Below are 22,235 nucleotides of genomic sequence, written 5' to 3'. Positions count from 1 at the left end.
TGAGGCCCCAGCAGTTAAGCTCCCCGGTGTGCACTCCGCCAGAAGGCATGTGCAAGAATGTTCAGATAGCATTGTTCCCAATAGCCCCAAACTGGAAGTGAGCAAATGTCCACAAACGCAGGCAGATGTCACAGCAACGACGGTTAACCGATGTCCGCTAAGGAAGGGTCTTCTGTCGGGACACGCTACGTAACAGCACAGAGCAGGAAGGGCCGGCAGTACCCGGCTTCCTGATTTATAACATCCTGTTCATCTGGACGTGTGTTTTCATTTCCTTACATGAATATATTTTACAATTTCTTAAAAGTGCTTTTAAAAACGGAGAAACAGGCGGAGAGGCAGGCAACGGGCCAAAGGTCACGCAGACAGTTGCTTTGGAAATCCACCTCTTGTTAGCTTCCAGCAACGACCAATGAGAAGACACGAGCCAGCTGGCCCCGCCCCGGAACTCCAGAATAGCCTCGCCCCTCAAGCCCTTCAAACCGTTTATCTCGGGAGGCGCCGGAAGTGACGCACGCCCACACCTCTCAGGGCTGCCACCTGGGCGTGGCCTCGCGGTGAAGCCGAGCTGGACTGGCGGAAGTGACGTTATAAACCTGCGCCGGGAGCTCTGGAGGGTCGGCCAGGGTCGCCGCGGCGGGGGCCAGGGCCGCCGGCCGTTAGACGAGGCCTCCGCAGGTGGTGTTGGCGTCAGCCGTGGCCCCAGGTAACAGCGGCTTGGCTTCCTCTCCTCCCAGGGCCGTGCGGAGGCGACCCTGCGGCGGGGCCGGCCTGGAGGCCGGGAGGAGGCGGATGGGCGCCCAGGCCGCGCGGGAACGCTCTCCGTTCGAGCCGCCGCCCCCGCCGCCCCGCCGGGCTGACGCGGGGCCGGGTCCTCCTGTACTGCCGCCGTCTCTCCTTGTCGTTTTTGTATATGCGGCACTTCTGTGGTTTTAGGGTAACGATGTCCAAAAAGTAACTTTTCGTGTCTCTCTGACACGTTCTGAAGCGGGGTTCTCGTTTTTACGTTTGTAGCCTGTTTTTCAGGAGTGTGGCCCGTTGTCCTCACAGTGATCATCGGGTTCCTGGTCCGTTCAGGAAATGTCAGTGTGTGCGTTGCAGCAGCTCATGCTTGAGGCGCATGTGGGTTTTGACTTTTAACTTGTAACTAAGACCCGCAAGGCTAGTGAGAACGTCCTGTTAGATAAGGTTTAACCTGATACCTAGTAATAATGCCGCACGTTTATCCTGTGGGACAAGGAGGTGCCGCGTGTGAGCATCACTTCACCCCACGTGATTCAACCGGTTCCCAGGGCAACAGCCCATCCCAACGGAACGGAACCAGGGCCCCTGAGCAGCCACTTGGTTCTTTTGTCTAAAAGTAACTTCAAAAATTAAGCCAAGAAAAAAGTAGTAATTTAAGGAAAGCCAGAGAGAGGCACACTTTGTATCCACGTCTTCTAGAGAGGTAAAGTTATTACATAAAATGGACAGCTTCTACAGTGTTTCATAAAGTGGCAGGTCAATATATGATCACACTAAAGTGCATTGGATCCAATTAAATGTTTATTGAATTCAGTGTCCAAGACACTGAAGGTATAAAACTGATTGGAATATTTAAGAGCCTGAAATTGGCCCAATAGGGCTATGTACACAGAGCAAACTCAGGCATAAAGTTTGCTTGGGAATTTGTTTTCTCTGGGTATTTTTCCTCAAAAGAATTCAGTGCTGATTATGACACCTTAATTTTGAACATTAGGAGCATTTAAGTTAAACATGTAACAAAACGGTTTGTCCTTCGGGCAGTTTTGCATGCAGTCACAGGCAACATGGAAGGAATGAGCTTTCAGCTTTATAGACAAAATGCTTCATTTGGGGGTTTGTGTGTGTGTCACCACGAAACTGGCTTATGAGATTGTAGAGCTCATGTGTGTTCTCACATCGACCTTCACCTTTTCAGGGCAGCGTCTTGGTGTGAAGAGAACCGAGAGCTGCAGGAGTTGCTGTTAGGTTGCGCTGGGGATGCTCCTGGGAGAGACCAGCTGCTGAGGCAGCGCCAGTGCAGAGGCTGTCGACTTGCCCAGAAGAAAGGGATCGCCATGGATCAGAACAACAGCCTGCCGCCCTATGCTCAGGGCCTGGCCTCCCCGCAGGTAACGGAGCGTCTGCTCTTGGAGATGGATTTGTGTTCCTCAAGCCTTTCACATCCTGGTGAGAAGGGCTCCTAGGCTTGGAGGAGGCATGATGGTGTGTAATTTGCGGAGCCTCTGTGGCAGCAAAAATGTGTATTTGTCTATAAAAACATGTGTCCTGCAGGTGTTGTCTCCCTGTCTGTGGTTTACTTTTTAATTTTCTTTTTTTAAAAATATATTTTATTGATTTTTTACAGAGAGGAAGGGAGAGGGATAGAGAGAAACATCGATGAGAGAGAAACATGGATCAGCTGCCTCCTGCACATCTCCTACTGGGGATGTGCCCGCAACCCAGGTACATGCCCTTGACCGGAATCGAACCTGGGACCCTTCAGTCCGCAGGCCGACGCTCTATCCACTGAGCCAAACCGGTTTCGGCTTAATTTTCTTGATGGTGCCTTTTGGAAAGTAGTTCTTCCTTTTTCTATGGTCTCTTTATCACTGTTGCTTCATGGTTCGTCTTCTGTGTCTTACCTGAGAAATCTGCCTACCTGAACTCATAAGGTGTTTTTCTGTGTAGTTCTTGTTTCTATGTGTATATCTGTCACTTATTTATTTGTTTTTAGCTCATTGTTACACATGGCGTAAAGAAAGGCAGACCTTTCAAAACCTGAGCCTTAGTCTTTTTTTTTTTTTATATTTTATACAGAGAGGAAGGGAGAGAGACAGAGAGCCAGAAACATCGATGAGAGAGAAACATCGATCAGCTGCCTCCTGCACATCCCCCACTGGGGACGTGCCCACAACCAAGGTACATGCCCTTGACCGGAATCGAACCTGGGGCCCCCCAGTCCGCAGGCCGGGGCTCTATCCACTGAGCCAAACCGGTTTCGGCGAGCCTTAGTCTTTTTAAGTTAACGTAACCTGCGTTTTTTCTAGTCAGTATTTTTATAGAAGCTAGTGGTAGATGCAGTGGAATAATGTCTGTCCTTGGGGCCACAGTGTGTAGTTTGTCTTCCTCCTGTTCTTTCTGCCACCACATTGGTGAGATAGTTTGACATAAACGTCTTACACATTTCTAGTTTATGTTTTCTGCCAAATAAAGTGGCAGAGCAGGAAAGGGTTGTGGCTCCTGGGTCTTGCACTTATTTGAAAATCTAATGGAAACGGAACCCCTCCATGCAGACCTGTCAGGAGCGGCTTTAGGAGGTTCACAGCCGCCATGAGCTCTGCAGGCTCCACAGCCTCCATGGATGTCGGTGTTGAAAAATGTGCTTGTGATCTTGGCTCATCTGCCAAGAAGCTCTGTGGTCTTGGGCAACTCATGTACCTGTTCTTAGACTCGGTTTCCGGTTTCCTTCTTTAATGAAAAAAGAAGAGCGTGTGTTTCCCTTCCCAGAGAGCTGTAGGTAAGACTCGGGGCGATTAATAAATGCCATGATGTCTGGGAACGTTGAGAAGCAATGTAGAAAAGTAAATTGATATTCTGATAGATGCATTGGGTTTTGTTGATTTAACCTTTGAGAGCAGTGATTAACCTTTTTTAATAGTGTTAGAATAATCATCATGACCATCGCCAGCACTCAGTGTTTTCAATGTGCCTATCATCCTGCTGGACGCTGTAAGTGGATTTCTCTAGGGTAACCATGTAATTTATCCAAGCTGGAAATGGGGTGCTACCTAGACGGTATGCAGGATAATGGTTTAAACAAGGATGTGGGTCACCCCAGTGGTCTCCCTGATTCTTTCTAACAATCTCAGGGCATCACTGTCCCCTAGGTAGGCCTGAAGGGTTAAGCAACCTCCTCAGGTTCTCACGTGTAATAAGTAGCAGATTTGGCTTTCACACCTAAGCTCCTACCTACTATATTATGGCAATTGAAGAAAGTGATGCGTGAAAGAACAGCAAGTTCCTCCCTATTAATGTTCAATAACTGCATTTACACCAGAAGGGGTCTGTCTTTACACATCTCATCTGTTCTCTCACCAGGCAGCACCAACCAGTCTAACCCACCGTTCTGACTTTCCACAGGGCGCCATGACTCCTGGAATCCCTATCTTCAGTCCGATGATGCCGTATGGCACAGGGCTGACTCCACAGCCCATTCAGAACACCAACAGTCTGTCCATTCTGGAGGAGCAGCAACGGCAGCAGCAGCAGCAGCAGCAGCAGCAGCAGCAGCAGCAGCAGCAGCAGCAGCAGGCAGCAGTGACGACAGTGACAGCCGCAGTGCAGCAGTCAGCGTCCCAGCAGGCTCCTCAGGGGGCCTCAGGACAGACACCACAGCTCTTCCACTCACAGACTCTTACCACTGCACCCTTGCCGGGCACCACACCCCTGTACCCCTCGCCCATGACCCCCATGACCCCCATCACGCCTGCCACGCCAGCCTCTGAGAGCTCGGGGATTGTGCCACAGCTGCAGTGAGTACTTGTGTCCTCTTGCTGCCTGGGAGGATCCCTTGTAGCCTGCCACTGCTCTTTGTTTTCAGAGGCATCCATGGATCTTACAGGGACTGGATCACAGTTTCTGTCTCACTTGAGAGGGAAGCAAAGCTGTCCTAGTGAGTCGCCCTCAGTGAGAAGCTCTCCCAGCTTTAGAAGTTGGCAGCTTGTGCCTGTGCTCTTGGACCAGCAGAATCCCATGTGTGTTTTCTTGTTGTAGACATTTCCCTGTAGCTGGTTTGCTCAGTCAGGCCAGATAGCTACTTCCCTTGGCATGCTGTCTGTCTTTGGTACGGTTAGTTACTTAGTCATAGAATTAGTATGGTTCATAGTGGTCCTTGTTTTTTATCGGTTATTATGAGGGCTGCATATACATCTTTGAAGAGCTGTGGATGGCTGTTTTCACACAAGCTGACGATGGCTGTTTTTGCCCTGAATGGACTTTTCTACCTAAAGGCAGTGGGTTCTATATGTAACAGGATTCGGGGTGGGGTGGTGGTGGTGGGGGGGGCATACAATATATTCACACAATGGGGAGGAGGAAGTATCTAACTGGTACAGAGATGGGTGGACGGCGGCCGCACAACACTGAATGCATTGGACACCACTGAGCGGTGCACTAAAACTGGTGAAGGTGCTAAATTTTATGTTATGTGCTTTTCAAGACAATTTCAAAATGAGAAAAAAGAATACATTTAAGCCCCTAGCTGGTGTTTCTCAGTGGTTAGAGCATTGTCCTATGCACCCTAGGGTCGCAGTTTCTATTCCTGGTCAGGGCACATACCCAGGTTGCAGGTTCGATCCCTGCTTGAGGTGCATGAGTGAGGCAACCATCTCCCTCTCCCTCTCCCTTCTACTCTCTCTAGAATCAATGAAAAACATATCTCAGATGAGGATTAAAAAAAAAAGAATACATTTAACTGTTATATGACTAAGTGTGTGATAGATGCACCAAAATGTACTTGACTGAGTTCATACATGGACAGGTGTTGCAGGCAAGCGTGTATTGAAGTTGATTGGAAGGAAATGGGTGATGTGGAGGTGAAAACATTGCTGAGTGCCTTACAGCTGTGCACTGGCACCCACGGGAGGTGCGTCTGCAGGCTGGGTGCACTGTGCACAGGACAGTGATGCCGGGTCCATGCACAATAGTTTTATTCTGGGGGCACGGCGCATAGCAAGTCTACACTTTCAAGACCAGGGAACTATAGAGTAAAAATGTAGCTTGGCTCTGTTTAAATTTTTATTAAAATTTGTAATAAAGTTGTTTTTCGCTGTAGTATATTTTTTCTTTTGTAAGTTATTCATAAAATGATACAAGAATACTAAAAATGGGGGTCTTGGGCATAGATAATACATGGTTGTCTGTTTTTCTTGATTTACTGAGAGTTAAGCAGAATAAAACAGGTTTTTTTCATTTGTTCTGAGTTATTGTTCTTCCAAAGGATACTTATTTTGAGAGGACTGAGAAAGTCATGCCTGCCCATTTTCTTTGTAAGGAGCGGTCTTGGGGTTAGCAGTGGTGGTGTTTCAGAGCTCAGAGATGAGGTGCGTTGGTACCGGTGAAAGGCTAGGGCTCTGGATAGATGGTTCCCAACTCTGCGCTGAGGAGCCACGTGTCTCCTGGGCAGGTTACCCCGCTTAAGCCTCAGTATATGTGAAATGCTCGCCATGGGATGTGTTACTTTTTAAACACCTAAAAATGTCAATAACTTATTAAAATTGAAATTAAGTTTAAATTTAATGAGATCAAATTAGTTCGAATGAAACAATCAGGTTTCTAGATAATCTAACACCTCATCCTGTAAAATTTAAATGAATAAATCATGTTTTCTTTTCAATTTTTTTGCAGAAATATTGTATCCACAGTGAATCTGGGTTGTAAGCTTGACCTGAAGACCATTGCACTTCGTGCCCGAAATGCTGAATATAATCCCAAGGTCAGAGCAATTTTAATATATTTCAAACTGTAGTACAGGAATTTACTTCTCAAGATCCCTGGATCAAAACGTTGTGCCATGGTAATAAAGGAATGCTGCTTCTGAAAGCCAACTGGGAATAGGAGGTCACTTCCACAGGCGTTGATGTGCTTGTGTTCTGCCTTATTAATTCCTTCTGGAGGTGAAGGTTTTTCAAGCAAAGTTTATAGTTACAGAAGCTAGTCGTGGGAAGCAGCAAATACAAGGTAGAAGTAGAGGCCCTCGTGTAATTAAAGAAAAAAAAAAATTGAGCCCTGGCCTGTGTGGCTCAATTGGTTAGGCTTGTCCCAGGCATTGGAAGGTCCCTGGCTCGATTCTCGGTCAGGCCCCATGCCCGGATTGTAGGTTTGGTCGTATGGGAGGCAGACCAGTGTTTCTCTGTCACATCAATGTTTCTCTCCCTCTCCCTCTCCTCCTTTCCTCCCTCCTTCCCTCTCCCTTCCTCTCTCAATAATAAATAAATAAATAAATAAATAAATAAATAAATAAATAAATAAATTTGCAAGTACTCCCTATCTTACAGGAATGTAGGAAAGAATATACAGGTTGTGGTTCAACTCAGTCGTCACAGTTCTGCTTCCTGTGCGAAAGCTTGTGCCCTGCTTGGTGATGGGAGGTCCTGCCTGGGGGCGCGTGCGGATGCTATGGTGGCTGTGCACAAGGACTTCTTAGCTGTCATTGTCTAGTTTTCCTCATGTTAATGACTCTTCACCATTCCAGCGGTTTGCTGCGGTCATCATGAGAATAAGGGAGCCCCGGACCACAGCCCTGATCTTCAGTTCCGGGAAAATGGTGTGCACGGGTGCTAAGAGGTAGGTGCAGAGAGGCCATCTGTCTGTGTTTTGTGTGGTCTCGGTGGTAGGCTGATGCTTTAATCAAATGCTGTTGTTGCTTTCTTACTGCAGTGGTTGGCTCTAATCACTCTAGTTGGCAGTAATTTCATTTTTTTAAAGTTAGGCCTGGCCCTGGCTGGTTGGCTCAGCTGGTTGGAGTGTCATCTCGTACACGGAAAGGTGGCAGGTTCTGTTCCTGGTCAGAGCACATACCTGGACTGCGAGTTCGATCCCCGGTTGGGGCGTGTACAGGAGGCAACTCATCAGTGTTTCTCTCTCACATTGATGTTTCACTCTCCCTTTCCCTTCCTACCTCTCTAAAAATCAACTTTTAAAAATCCATAAAAAAATAAAACTTAGGCAAGACTTTTGGACATATGTTACCATTGCTTATTTCCCTACAATTCAGTTGCATTTTATGTGTTTTTGGTAAAATATTACATCACAACTATTAAGGATTCCTTTATGTAAAAAATTTTATATATAACACAAATTCATGCCCAAGGGGGAAAAATCTGCCTAGGGATGAGGAGAGAGCCGCAGACCCCCTTGGCTCTGGCAGTGACGTGGTGACAGGTGCCGCTGCCCTCGTGGGGAATGGTGTTGATTCTGACAGTCTGAGTTGTGCGCCTTCGTGTCAGATGCTGTTGCCTGTGCTCTGCCTCAGTGTGCAGTGAGCCCCTCTGCGAAGGCCTTGACTAGTCTAAGCCTAACAGCCCACAGACTTGGTAGGAGACACAAGGAGGGGGATTAAACAGAAGTGAAGTAAATAAACTCCAAAAATAAAAGGTGATTGATGCACTTGCAGGTGTTAATGTAGAGAGGGGCTGTGGAGCTTTTGCTAATTCTGAACTTGAAAGTCGTCTTTTAAGGAAGCCATGGGTGTGGACATTCTGGCTCTGGTCTCAAAGTGTTTTCGAAGGCGAGACATGGGGTCTGCCCTGGCTCCACGTCCCTCTTCATTTTGGCGTCTTTACCAGCTTGTTTTACTTGGGACGCGGCTGGGGAACGTGGGGTTTTCCAGTGGATGCTCCATGTGTTGCTTTCACCGCAGGCACGCTGTCTTGTACCTCACAAGGAGCAGTGGGTATCTGTGTGGGTGACTTTTCTCAAGATAAGAAGTCATAAATACATTTATTATTATTAAAGAAAAAAAAGGCACTGTGTGTACTGTTACTTTTTGTCATTCCTGACCCTGTACCCGAGAGTCTTGTTTAGGATGGTATCGTTGCTCTCATTCTCCGTGTTCTACATAAGCTCTGCGTTCTGAGTCAGTTTTATCCAACTGGTGAGTTATAGAAATGGACATAAAATAGGGGAGAACTAGTGTGTGCATTCTTTAAGTACAAACCTCACCAGTATTTTCTTATCAAAATGAAGCTTGTTCATTTTCTCTCAGTAGGAATTTGTGAGCTAAAACACAAAAGCAGTGGTCATGATGGTGACTGTATGCGCACATCTGTAAACCCCGGGGGCTGGCAGTAATGGGGTGCATTGGAAAGGTGATCATTTTGGTAGGCCTAGTTTCCTAAATTTGTTTGTGTCTGCATTTCTCTTTTCTTATTGGGAAGGGGTGACCAGTTCATACTTTGTAAAGTGACTCATTTAAATAACTATTTTAGCTGGCTCTGAGTATGAATAGCTCACTTTTTCCTTTCCCTAGTGAAGAGCAGTCCCGACTAGCAGCAAGAAAGTACGCCAGAGTTGTGCAGAAGTTGGGTTTCCCAGCCAAGTTTTTGGACTTTAAGATTCAGAACATGGTGGGGAGCTGCGATGTGAAATTCCCCATAAGGTTAGAAGGCCTGGTGCTGACCCACCAACAGTTCAGTAGGTAAGTCTGAAGGGTGTTGGCGATTGCTTTTGGCAGCAATCTGTTTACAAGTTCATGATAAATTGTCTGTAGCTCCCACTGTGTTTACTGTGGAGGTTTCTCCCGATGGCTGGAGTGACATCTCTGGGTCTCGCTGGCCTTCCCACTTCATGTGGTAACATGAAAACCCCCTTTACTGGGTGAAATTTTTTTTTTTTCAATTTATACCTTTTTTATTGTTATACCGGGTGAAATTGATTCCCCTTCTGTATGTTCCATCATCATATTGCTCAGTGACTACATTTCAAATGTGTGAATTAGCCCTTTGTACGCCATAAGCATCTTTAGACGTATAGATGGTTTCTGTTTTGGGCGCGTGGCAGTTAACTAGTTAAACCCACCACCTTGTGCATCAACCTTGCCTCTTCGGTCTACTCACCATTATCAGATCCACCAGCGAAGGGCATGGTTGAGGGACATGAATATTTTTTCTGCTTCTTCCTGCTGAGAACTACCAGGTAGATGGTCCCTCCCCAGCCTCCCTGCTTGCAGCACCCCTCAGGCTTACTGTGCCCTTTGGGGTACCAGGGCCTTTGCACATCCCACTTTCATACTTGGCATAGTCTCACTTTTGCTTTGAGCACTCCCACTCACATTTCTTACCCGAGCACCTCTTCCTCAGAGAAACCTTCCTGAATTTTCTGCTCGGTGACGCACACATTCTGTTTTCGGTCTCTGAACTAATGCCATGAGATTTCTAGGTTTAGAATAAGACACGTGAGTAGAGCATCCAAACGGTGGAGTCAGGGAAAGGTTCATTCTCTACCCAGTATCTGCTCCAGCACTTTGGTTAAACTGCCTGACCAGGGTGAACAGCTAGAAAATATTCTAATGTATGGAGATGAGATGAGAATGGTTAAAAGGCAAAACGTTGCTGTCAGATCTGAGAAGCAATGTTACCCCTAAACTTGTCCAGAATAACACTGGGTAAGGGTCAGAGAGACTTTAGGACATTTATGTAAAGCTCTTGTTATGCCAGAAAGTCCACACTCAGTAGAGAGTGACTTAGTCCTCAAGTGCAGATGACCGGTTGCCCTCCCTGGCCTTCCGCCCCCTCTCCTTTGATGCTCCTTGAGGAGCTGGGCCTGGCCTCCTTACAGCTGTTTTTTTTCGTGTTTTTGCTTATAAAGGTTTTCATTTTATCGAAAAGCATGGGCAGCTTTTAACTTATAAATTATTCTTTATGTTTTCCTTATAGTTACGAGCCAGAGTTATTTCCTGGTTTAATCTACAGAATGATCAAACCCAGAATTGTTCTTCTTATTTTTGTTTCTGGAAAAGTTGTATTAACAGGTAAGTTGTAACAAGAAGTGGTGTCTGAAGATTTGAAAGTTTAAAGAACGTCATTTTCTCCATGTGAGAAGTAATTTCGTTGGTAGCTACTTGCAGAGGCCTTTTCTTTTTCTTTTTCTTTTTTTTTTTTTTAATATATTTTATTGATTTTTTACAGAGAGGAAGGGAGAGAGATAGAGAGTTAGAAACATCGATGAGAGAGAAACATCGATCAGCTGCCTCCTGCACACCTCCTACTGGGGATGTGCCCGCAACCCAGGTACATGCCCTTGGCCAGAACCGAACCTGGGACCTTTCAATCCGCAGGCCGACGCTCTATCCACTGAGCCAAACCGGTTTTGGCCAGAGGCCTTTTCTTTCCCCCCCACCGAACATGCTGGCAAGAAACATACCGGAGAGGAGGGAAAATCAGACCCCATTCCTGCTGGTCCTTCAGCCCAGGCTTGACCTGTGGGGAGGGGACAAGATGGGCATCACATTGGATAAGAGATGGAGTTCTCGTGGGAAATTGTCCTAAAGCCTTTGCATTCATCAGCAATGTGGTTTTGAGACGACAAAGGGAGATTCAGAGGAGCTTGGTGGGAGGCAGCAGTTGGGGAATACTGTTCATCCATTGTTACTGTGCCTGTGGCCCTGATCTGGTGCAGGGACCAGCACCGTGATGCCTGCAGAGGGGGAGGCTGAGTCACATAGGGCATCGCTTTTGTAATTTAAAAAGCCCTTTTAAGGAAACTGGTTTAAAAACAAAATTGTGACAAGGGGTTTTATCATTAATGTTTTAATGCCTGTGTCTACTAGTCTACCTCATGGAGAGATTTGTGCTAGCGGTTTTAAAATCATAATTTTGCCTCTCAATAGGTTAAGAAATGCCATTTTAGACTCTCATCACTACCCTACTTGTCTTCATAGGTGCTAAAGTCAGAGCAGAAATTTATGAAGCCTTTGAAAACATCTACCCCATCCTCAAGGGCTTCAGGAAGACAACGTAATGGCTGGCCTGCCCTCCCACCCACTTGTAAAAACACATCCGTTTTGGTACATTTAAGTGGTGGTGGTGTGGGTGGCCTGGGTCCGCGTGGGTTGCAGCCTGCATGTACGCCTGGGCACACACCAGGTGTTACTGTAGTGCTGCCTGTCTATTTAGATTTAGATTTTAAACTCTTACTGCTGTTGACAAGTTGGTTTAAGGGACAAAACGTTGGTGTTAAAGCCACTTCTACAATTGACTGGACTTTTAATTTTGTTTGCTTTATTCCCCATAAACCACAGTTTTTATATTTCTACCAGAAAAGTAAAAATGTTTTTTACAAGTGTTGTTTTTCTAATTTGTAATCCTAGGGTTTATTTTTGTGCCAGACACATTCCGCCCTCTCAGTATTGCAGGACAGATGTATTAATGAACACAGATGGCTGTAAATATTTCTCTCCTCAGTACTCTGTACAATAAATGCTGTTTATAAAAGTGTTAGGTTGATGTTATAAATGATGCCTTGTAAGATTTATGTGATTCTGTTAAAAAGGCTATATTTTAGATATAATGCCTGAAACCGCTTCATTGTGTGTGTTCTTGTTGTTTCAATCAACATGTCATTGTCTGCTGCAATGGGAATGGAAGAACTGCCCGGAGGCTTGTTACCCATCAAACACGTCTATCATGGTCATGCACCGAGTTCTCCTTTTTCCTTTTTCCCAGAGACGTTGTTGCCTGTGACTCACCCTGACCCTGTCCCAGCACATCTGTTTTATTCCTCAAGTCTTCTCTCCACCTCTTTTCCTTAACATTTCAGGCCATTTGGCTGGTGGATCCTCCATGTGGTGGGCCATTTGCTAATTCGTGCTGTGGTTCCGTGTCCCGTCTCAGCTCCTGCATGTGGGGCTGCATCCAGATGCTGGACCCTTTCATTAAGGCTGAGTGCGTGTTCTTCTGTTAGCAATCAAGTATGTGGTTGTCTCTCTTCTCATTATTTGTTAGGGGGTTGCAGATGATGAAATTCTAATCATTTCCCTTCTCCTCATATTCATTGGTTTATTATCCTCTACACTGAAAATTCTTAATATTTAAAAACACATGGGATGAGTTAAAATATCCCAGTCATTTCACATTACACACACACAACAGTTTTACACACTACCACAAACGATTATTGGAAGCGTTACAGTATATTTTTTGCTGTGCTTTCTGAATTGGTAAGGCCAGAGCCAGTGGGCTGCTCCCCAACATGGGCTGTCTGGTGGGGCAGAGTCTGGATTGGCAGCAGTGATGGACGTCCTCTACAGGAGCCATAAAATGTTTTGACATTTCTAGAGGCTACTGAGGTGTGTGATGTATTTGTACATGAGAAAGGGCGGATGGTGGTTGGGGGCGAGCACGGGGGATGGCAGGTGGTGACAAGGAAGAGTTGAGCCAGCTCAGGACACAGCCCACTTTGCAGATCCTTCTATAGATCGTCTCTTTTTACTCTTCACAAAAGAGCCATTTTCTTTTTAAGTTTTATTCCATCAGAGGTCCACACACATGTGAAACACATGAAACCAAACACTTAGAAAAATAAAGACACAGATGTACAAATATTTAAAAAAATATGTGATCATACTAGGAATACCACCTGTAATGGTATCTTGGTGTGTGTTCAGATCTGTACTGTACTGGATGTGCATACAGGTCTGCATCAAAAACTGCATAGATAGACCAAAATATATGTAATTCCCTGTTACTGGGCATTTTGTTTCACTAATATTTAGACACTAGAGTGCGTGGGGGGGGAGGGGTGGTCTCTCAGCCTGGCCTGCACCCTCTCGCAATCTGGGACCCTTCGGGGGATGTCCAACTGCTAGTTTAGGCCCAACCCCGCAGGATCGGGCCTAAACCAGCAGTTGGACATCCCTCTCACAATTCAGGACCGCTGGCTCCTAAATGTTAGCCTGTCTGCCTGATCGCCCCGAACTGCCTCAGCCCCCATGGCTTTGTCCAGAAGGACATCTGGAAGGTAGTTCAGCTGTCTGGTTAGTCTAATTAGCATATTACACTTCTGTTATTATAGATTGTAAATAAGGCCTAAAACATCTTTGTGCCCCTCTCTCTGGTACAATTATTCCGTTAGGATAACATCCTAAAAATGGAATTGCAAGGTCTAAGAGGTTATGAGCACTTTTAAGGCTATTTGAGGTTCTCTTTAAGGTGTATCTGTTACATCTTGCTTCCAAACAAATTCTTCTGTGTAGCCAGTGGCCCGGCTGCAGCTCTCAGCACAGGTGTAGACGGCCAGGACACCCCAATCAACACTCTTGCCCAGCCTGTCGGCCTTTAGGTAGTTGAGCAGCTGAGGCATGACCTGAGAAGACAACACAGAGACCTGCTCAGGCGAGGAGCGCCGTTTGCCTTCAGCAGACCTTCCCTGCCAGGCTGATCCTGAGCTGTCAAGTTTCCACGCTACACAGAATTATAGACATTATGCAATGTATGGACTGAACAATATAAAAATATTTTGCAGCTCTGTCCTCAGAACCTGTTTCATTTGGCATCTTTCACTTCCATTTGAGAAAGAAGTTCCCAAATATAAGACTGGCCGATCCATTTGGCTTGGCTGGTTATCTAATTAATTTTATTAATAATGTGCCATAAAATAGGACAGGCTTCTATCCGGGAAACTTTTTCTTTCTGTCATTTGAACAGCAGGTGCTGGTGCAATGACTGAAGGAACACTAGGTTAATGAATACAAAAAGGAAATCCGTTGATGTCTGCTCAGGAGGCCAGCAGTTGGATGGAAGAGTGAAGGTCTGCCCCACCAGTAGGAAATTGCTTCACACACACACTGGCAGCTCATCTCGGCATCAAGAGCTTTGTGACTAAGAACCAACCAGTGTTGGATGCAGTCCTCAGAATTCTCTTTCTACCCTAAGGAACAAGTATTACCTACCACTCTGTAAGGTTACTGAATCCACTGTTAGAGGATTGATTTCCACCCAACCCCAAGATGATTCTGATGCTAACAATCTCTTTTGAAAAAACACTTACCTTAATGGTACTTAATGTACCGTAATGATACATGCATTTGTTTTCCTAACAAATCCACAAATCCACATTAAATAGAGCAAGTTCTGAAACACTCCTCTCACAAAGTAGTCATACCCTGATCAGTGGAAGATGTATTATTTAAAATTACAAAGAGAACAAGAGAGGCTCTGAAAATAATGCTGTATTTATACTGGGAGGTGGGGGCTGGTCCAGAGGGTAAAAGCAAACACATGTAAACCCTCATCATTGTAGAAGCACACCGATATCTGGAAATTAGTAAAATTATAAATGACAGGAAAGTCATGTTACTTAGAGATGGAAAAACTACCAAATAAAGCAGTAAGACAGAGTTTTAAGCCCGGAGGTGGGGCAGGAAACATGATTTTCATGGTAGGGCAATTTCTGTAATACCATTCAGACCCTGTGCATACGTTGCATTGGTAGTTTTGTAATGTTTTAAAAACATAAAGCAGGGTAATGACCTAGTGAAATAATTCGTATTTAAGATCATACCTGGAATTCAAATATTCTCTTGGCTCCACAGGGGCAGTCTGGAATATCCTCCTCTTGGGGGACATTTTCACCAGAGATCCAGATGGGGGCAAGCCCTCTGCCATACCTGAGAATCTGAAATCAATTAGGATCACATTCCGATCACCCACATCTTACCTAAGAGTTTCCCCGCCCCTACCCCACATATTCTCAAAGTTAATTCCTCTCCAATGTTATCAAAGCAATGATTTTAGCCTCTCCAATTCAGGATATCAAAATTGAATCTGAGCCGAAACCGGTTTGGCTCAGTGGATAGAGCGTCGGCCTGCGGACTGAAGGGTCCCAGGTTCGATTCCGGTCAAGGGCATGTACGTGGGTTGCGGGCACATCCCCAGTGGGAGATGTGCAGGAGGCAGCTGATCGATGTTTCTCTCTCATCGATGTTTCTAACTCTCTATCTCTCTCCCTTCCTCTCTGTAAAAAATCAATAAAATATATTTAAAAAAAAAAAAATTGAATCTGAATCTTGTGTTCTGTGAAGGGACCGACAATAAGCCTATTCCCCCATTCTGACTCGAACATGCAGCGTCTGTGCTTTCCTTCACACAGGTATCAGGAACCTTCATTTTTAAAGGGACAAATACCAAGTGAAACAAAGTGTTTCAGTAAATGCCACTTGGAGAGGCACATTTCTTAAGATATTATGTAACAATGGAATGGTTTTCCTTTATTTTGTTTAAAGCACACAGTGCTGAACACCATCTTGTCAGTGTTTCAACCTAGATCAACTCTTCCTAGGAGCTCCTGGATACTGATGTGATCCAGTGACTGGCTTATGGAAGTTTTCTCTCGTGACTGCTGTTCACGGCCAGGGAGTGAAGGGGCAGAACAGAAATGAGCAAGGGAAGCGTGCTGAGCAATCTCCCACTTTGTTTCACACCACAGTTGTGATTACATAAGCTCATGATGTAACTCCAGGATCCAGGATTCTTTTTACAAAACCAGTATCTGTGTTACCATGTCTTTTTGTTTTTTTCAAGCCATATTACACATTCCTATCCCTAATGTTTTTAGAAAATACATCCTTCACTGCCCCTAGAGGTGTTGCAGGTGTGGCTGCCATGTCTCTTCTATGTCATTAGGTGGCAGAGAGGAGAGAGATTTGCCTACACCCACCATCCTGGCCTTGGGCATCTGGATGGTTGACAGCCTGACACTTGGCGCCTGTGCTGGGCTGCTGGGTGACCTGGAGCCCATCAGGTGTGAACTCAGTGCTGTTGCAGCAGCCAGACAAGACCAGGCCACGTGCTCATGGCAAGAACCACCTGGTTAAAGTCTGATCCAGGGGCCAGGAAGGGCGTGCACCCAGCTTGGGCAGGCTGGTCAGTGGGATGGACTGCAGCTGTGAACACGGTCACCTCAGGAGAGATGGGGCTCCTGCTGGACCAGCCCGGGTGCTGGCCTCTGACCTGCAGAGTGCAGAGCCAGGGCCTGACTCACTTCACAACAGAAAGATGTGCCTTGTGCTGCTGTGAGGGCCGTCGCGGCCTGAGAAGTGCCCTCAGTGCAGCAGAGTGCGGGCTGCTAGTCATTTATGCCGGATGCTGGGGTGAAAGCAGTCCCATGTGCTCAGCCAGCAGATGTGCCACTGGCCCGCTGCTGCTGGGGAGGCCTTGGGGATCATAGATGCTCACTCACACGTTATGAGGGGGGTGAGGGTGCTGGGTAAGCCGGCAGTTACATGCGTTGTGTACCAGGTTCTTCCAATACAGGCAACTACATTTGTTTACACTGACAGTATGTGCAATGATCCAACTGCACAGTGTATGCTAGAAGACTTGGAGCGGATAATATAGTCGCTCTCCCAATGCCAAAAAAAGGGAAGAAAAATAAAACACATCCTATATGATAGTGTAACTTTTGTTCTCTCAGTAACTGCTAAAAGGATCATAACAGGAAAAACACCTTCCCTTTGTGTGAAGGGCTGCTGTGACGAGAGAGCTTCTAAGGATAACACCCCTAAAATAAATCCCTAAAAGAACACAAGAGGGAACCATGCGAGCTCTACTTTACCTGTTCTGGTTCCAGGGCTATTTTATTTTTAAACTCCTGGAAAATCTTATCTTCCCTGGATTCATGTTTTGCCATGGATTCCAATTCTTCTGCAGGTGCTTCACCTAAAAACCATCCACACAACCATTATGGCAACAGGAATCATCCCCAGGACTCAACAATTCACACCACTTGAGGGCAGCCAGTTTCAAACAACCAACTAAGTGTTGAATGAATCAGACAGCGAGGGCCAGATGTTCCCAAGGGCTTTCCCTATTTAAGTTCTTTCAGGTTGGCTCTGCATGACCACCTGAATTTCCAGGTGCTCCATGAAGCACTATTCACTACCCAGGTTCCTGGTGACGACTTCTTTTCAGTAAAGTTTCAAATTTAAAAGAACAGACCCAAGTCCTGGGCTCAGGACGCTGTGACCAGTACACATTAGGACACTCAAAAAATGTGAGGCCTTCTTTTTTAAAAAAACGGTTTTGTTGATTTTAGAGAGAGAAGGGAGAGGGAGATGGAAATATAGTTGAAAAACGTCCATTGGCTGGGGATCGAGTCACAACCGGGTCATGTGCCTTGACTGGGAATCAAACTGAGGACATCTTGACTCATGGGACAATGCTCAACAGGGAGCCACCCAGGCTGGGCCATGAGCACTTCTTATCACTATCACCCTTATGCCACCTGGACTCTTACTTCAAACCTCACACTTCTCTTCCCAGCTGTCCCACTTGCTCAGCTGTCCTGCCAGCTTGTTCCTCTGCACTCTTAGCTCCTAGGACCCCAGCCACCTGCATCACTGCTGTCCCCAACAGCAGTTAATCTTTGTGACAAGTATTACTATATATTTCTGATGTCCTTATATGAACTATAGACCAGTAAGTCAACATTCTAATCTAAAATATAATTTTGTGGTGGTTCTTAAGAGCTCGAGTTCTAGTGAGTGAGACGTGAGCTCAAACTCCATTTAAAACCTAACAACTTGTGTCAGTTACATGACCAAACAAGTTACACCCAGAACCTCAAAGTCCTCACTGCAAAGTGGGGTTGCTAATTAATTGTGATTTTCATGAGGTCATGCCCAGAAGCCCTTGGTGCAGAGTAAGTGTTGAATAAATGCTGCTGCCAATCAGCCTCTCAGGTATCTGATCAGCAGAGGCTCTGGAGTATGATCAGCTCTAGAGAATTAACCAAATTATGTGTGTAAAACTGGTCATATTACAGGGTTCCAGGGCAGGAGGGTTAGGGAAACCGAGGCAGCAAAGTTAAAACAAGCCCAAACAGTGTGGGCAATTTGAAGTTAGCATGTAACTAATAAGCCATTATCTTCCCCAGCCAAGGACTGAGAGCAAGTGGTTAAAAACCTCCCTAAAGAGAGAACGCAGAAAGGGAGGGGGAGGGGAAAGGAAAAAAGGGGCGTTTTACTTCCTAAGCAGAGAAGCCAGCAGTCTCAGGCTTGGCAAGGTAAAGTTGCCAGGTGCTTCTCATGAATTCTGGGAAGGACACAACAAAGTAAACAGGGACCTTGAGAATTAATCTGCACCAAAATATCCAGCAGAGTAATTTTGAAACCTACAGACAGGAGAGTATATAATGCCACAGACCCCCACCCAACTGGTTCTGCAGATTAGCCGAGAGTCTGTCAGCGCTTCCTAAGCCACATGCACAAGTTTGCTTGCTTTGCTTTCTCACCAAAGGTGCATGCTCTAACTCAGTGGTCAGCAAACCGTGGCTCGCGGGCCACATGCAGCTCTTTGGCCCCTTGAGTGTGGCTCTTCCACAAAATAACCACGTGCGGGTGCGCACGTACAACGCGACTGAAACTTCGTGGCCCATGCGCAGAAGTCGGTTTTCTGAAAGGAGATAGATGAACAACTACAGTGGGGCCTTGACTTACGAGTTTAATTCGTTCTGAGACCCAGCTCGTTAAGGAGCTCGTTAACTCAAATTACTCTGTCAACTCAAAGCAAAAAATCAGCTGAGAGACAGCTGGTATCTCAAAAGACTCCTTAGTCAGGACACTGGTAAGTAAAGGCCCCACTGTATACAAGATGAGTGTGGATGGGAGAGTTGGAAGGGGTCGACCTCAGCGAACGTGCCTCAATCAGATTGAGGACGTTTTTAACAAAGGCCAGCTTAGGAGTACCCTAAGTTAATAACCATGTACCTACCTATATAGTTTAAGTTTAAAAAATTTGGCTCTCAAAAGAAATTTCAATCATCGTACTGTTGATATTTGGCTCTGTTGACTAATGAGTTTGCCGACCACTGCTCTAACTGCTTTATTAAATTGGCTTTTCGCAATGCACTGGAGGTCTCTTGCTTAAATTTATATGAGAAGATAAGGATCAAGGTGGGGACAATGAGACATGCCTCTCACTTCAAAGGGCCTGCTGGCCCTGGCCGGGTGCTCAGTTGGTTAGAGCGTCATTCTGATACACCAAGGCTATGGGTTCCATCCCAGTCAGGGCACATAGAAGAATCAACCAATGAATGCATAAATAAGTGGAACAATAAACTGATGTTTCTCTCTTTCCTTTCCCCTCTCTCTAAAAATCAACATCAAGAAACCATATTTAAAATCAATGAAAAAAAGAAAAAGAGAAAAGTGCCCCAGATTCTCTCACGTACGCCATCTTGATCTGAGGAATAGACCTTGAACCCAGATGAACTTACCAATTTCCAAGCATCCTGTGCAGCCCTACCCAAGTGCCACCTGCACACTTCCTCTGACTGACATACCTCATGGACCCAGAATGTGCCTGACATGTGTCACGGTGGGAGGAACAAGAAGGGTGTCGTCAGATGAGACAATATTGGAAGGTTCTGTACTGCAGCCTCCAAAGTGAGCTGGCTTTTCCTGTCAGCACCTCTCTTCTGGACACTCTAAGCCCACTGTTTCAAGCATTGCATACAATCACTTAATGAATAAAGTTTTGAAACTGACTCCTTACCCATGCTCCCTATAATCTCCGGTTCATCTTCTTTTTCTGAAACTTCAGGTGTAATCTCATCTTCTGTTTCTATTACAATTTCAAATTCTGGAAAAAGGAAGTTGTGATCTGGAATTGTATTGTCCACATTACCTGAAACAAAAAAAGGTAACTTGTACCACCAGTAATAACTTAGTTTTAAGCCTAAACCGGTTTGGCTCAGTGGATAGAGCGTCGGCCTGCGGACTAAAGGGTCCCGGGTTCGATTCCGGTCAAGGGCATGTACCTGGGCTGCGTGCACATCCCCGGTGGGAGATGTGCAGGAGGCAGCTGATCGACGTTTCTCTCCCATCGATGTTTCTGGCTATCTATCTCTCTCCCTTCCTCTCTGTAAAAAATCAATAAAATATATTAAAAAAAACAAACACTTAGTTTTAAGAATGGTCTCCCAGTATATTTCTAAAGTATATTCCAATATAGTAACAGCTTCTCCTAGTAAATTAATATATATAACTCCAACACTTTAGGTTGCAGACCATTAAATGCTGCTCCTATGAGACCTAAGTGGGCACAATCTCACAGCTCTTCCTACTGGGGATCAAGCTGCAACCGCAGGACGTGCCCTGACTGGGAATCCAAGGGAGACCCTTCCTGCACCACAAGACCAACTAAGCCACACTGGCCACGGCACACAGCTCTTCCTTCATAAAGGTGGTGTCCTACCGAACTTCTGAGAAGTATCATAGCTTTTCTAATTTTAACTTTTCTGGGCAAAATAAAAATCTCAGTTGGTAGATGCTCTGCAGCTGAGCTGGAATTTAAACAGAAGATGGACTCACCTGCCTGTCTACACGCCTGCTTATGCCCGCATCTCCAGTCCACAGCCTGGTGGTCCTTACTGCAGTAATGCGCCTGGCGACATCGCGAGCACGTCTTGGGGCCTAGACAGCCGCACACCCTGCAGAGCTGAGCCCCGGACTGGAGCTGGAGGCGCACGGACTCTCCCGTCTCGGGGGGAGGATCCTCAGAAGGCGGCTCATGGGAGTAAAAGTCATTTTTCCTGGGTAGCTGATTTCTAAAAACTAAGAAAAATGAGAAGAAACATTGCATTTTAAATAAAACAGTATGTCAATTCAAATCATTTAGCTTCCATTCCACACAGGAATGAAAGACTCTCATCTGTTAAAAAGACATAAGGCCATTTTTGCTTTCGGTGAACTTATGTTATGAGAGAAGAGGGGGAAAAAGTGGAAAAGAAAAATAAAGTCTGCAGGTCTAGAAACTAGTTTGGGGACCACCGCCGAGCTGGCTCCAGTCAACCAGTTACCATCGAGCCTAACAGACGGTAAAAATGCGGAAAAGCGGTTGGGACCCGGCTTTCTGAACCCCGACCATTTTAAAGTCTGAATATGAGCCAGCGCGCGGAGTACCGGTTCGATAAGAAAAGTCGCGTCTGGAAGGCGCGGGGGCGGGCCCCGAACCCCAGGAGGCGGCGCCCCCGCCCGCCGCCCTCTCCCCGCCGCTCACCGCGAAGGCCCGCACAGCAGGGCGGCGCGCGGCAGCAGAAGAGGAACAGGCCGCGGTGGAAGGCGTCGGCGCGGCCCGGCAGGGGCGCGTACAGCTGCAGCACGAAGGCCAGCGGGCGGCCGCACAGCGAGCACGCCAGCTCCGCGGGCCCGGGCAGCCCGGCCTCGCCCAGCCACGCCGGCCGGCCGCCGACCTTGCTGGGGAACTGCTGGCTGCGCAGCCGCCAGGCCGGCGCCACCTCCGCGAAGCCCAGCTCCGCCGCCCCGGCGCGCACGACCGCCATGCGTGGGTATTGCCACCTGGAGCCGCAGCCCCCGCCGGAAGGCGGAAGGCGGAAGGCGGGTCCCGGAAGGCGCACCGGACAGCCGACCGGAAGCGATTGGACGAGGGGTGTGACCAACTTCCGGTGTCGTGCCTGGGATCGTGAGGTGCCGCGGCACGCGGGTTGTGTGAGCTCGGGCGACAGTCCTGACACCGACTGCGCGGACACGCGCCCACTTCCGCTGCCCTGGCGTCTGCGGGCGCGAGTCCGGGCGGAGCTGCTGGGGCTTCTCGAGGGAACGCGCTGCCGAGTGTTAGGGCGGAGATGCGGGGCCGCGGGGAGCGCGGGGAGGGGGTGAGGGCAAAAGCTGGAGGATGAGAAGGGAAGGGTTAGGGAAGGCTTAGGGGTCAGGGCCC

The 22,235-nt window shown here is 46.8% G+C and overlaps 2 protein-coding genes and 1 non-coding gene across 11 annotated transcripts; 2 read left to right on the top strand and 1 right to left on the bottom strand.

Moving 5' to 3' along the window:
* Positions 1-556: 556 nt before the first annotated feature.
* Positions 557-12,082, top strand: LOC118659721 (TATA-box binding protein). 4 transcript variants are annotated; one of them, XM_036316000.1, is made up of 8 exons: positions 557-706; positions 1,940-2,132; positions 4,144-4,535; positions 6,409-6,496; positions 7,256-7,347; positions 9,032-9,199; positions 10,437-10,531; positions 11,441-12,082. In XM_036316000.1, the coding sequence occupies exons 2-8, from the start codon at positions 2,079-2,081 to the stop codon at positions 11,518-11,520; spliced, it is 969 nt and encodes a 322-aa protein (XP_036171893.1). In that variant the 5' UTR covers positions 557-706; positions 1,940-2,078; the 3' UTR covers positions 11,521-12,082. The 4 variants fall into 4 exon arrangements, with proteins under 4 accessions (XP_036171893.1, XP_036171894.1, XP_036171896.1 ...); XM_036316001.1 differs by having other exon boundaries at positions 1,940-2,190; XM_036316003.1 differs by lacking the exon at positions 9,032-9,199.
* PDCD2 (programmed cell death 2) lies at positions 10,812-21,906 on the bottom strand. 6 transcript variants are annotated; one of them, XM_036315998.1, is made up of 6 exons: positions 21,558-21,905; positions 20,870-21,112; positions 20,052-20,183; positions 17,113-17,216; positions 15,061-15,174; positions 10,812-10,979 (listed from the first exon to the last, which is right to left on the bottom strand). In XM_036315998.1, exons 1-6 carry the CDS (start codon positions 21,838-21,840, stop codon positions 10,827-10,829), a joined length of 1,029 nt encoding a protein of 342 aa, XP_036171891.1. In that variant the 5' UTR covers positions 21,841-21,905; the 3' UTR covers positions 10,812-10,826. The 6 variants fall into 6 exon arrangements, 2 of the variants coding, with proteins under 2 accessions (XP_036171891.1, XP_036171890.1); XR_004968674.1 differs by having other exon boundaries at positions 10,889-10,979; positions 15,061-15,166; positions 21,558-21,904; XM_036315997.1 differs by lacking the exon at positions 10,812-10,979 and adding an exon at positions 13,435-13,863 and having other exon boundaries at positions 21,558-21,901.
* On the top strand, positions 16,128-16,257 carry LOC118660896. The gene has a single exon (XR_004969080.1). It is a non-coding gene; the product is annotated as a small nucleolar RNA SNORA17 (small nucleolar RNA).
* Positions 21,907-22,235: the final 329 nt, after the last annotated feature.

The sequence above is a fragment of the Myotis myotis genome, unplaced genomic scaffold (genome assembly GCF_014108235.1).
Source record: "Myotis myotis isolate mMyoMyo1 unplaced genomic scaffold, mMyoMyo1.p scaffold_m19_p_7, whole genome shotgun sequence".
Taxonomy (NCBI): domain Eukaryota; kingdom Metazoa; phylum Chordata; class Mammalia; order Chiroptera; family Vespertilionidae; genus Myotis; species Myotis myotis.
The sequence above is the reverse complement of the archived record's forward strand: the minus strand, read 5'-3'. Positions and strand labels throughout refer to the sequence as shown.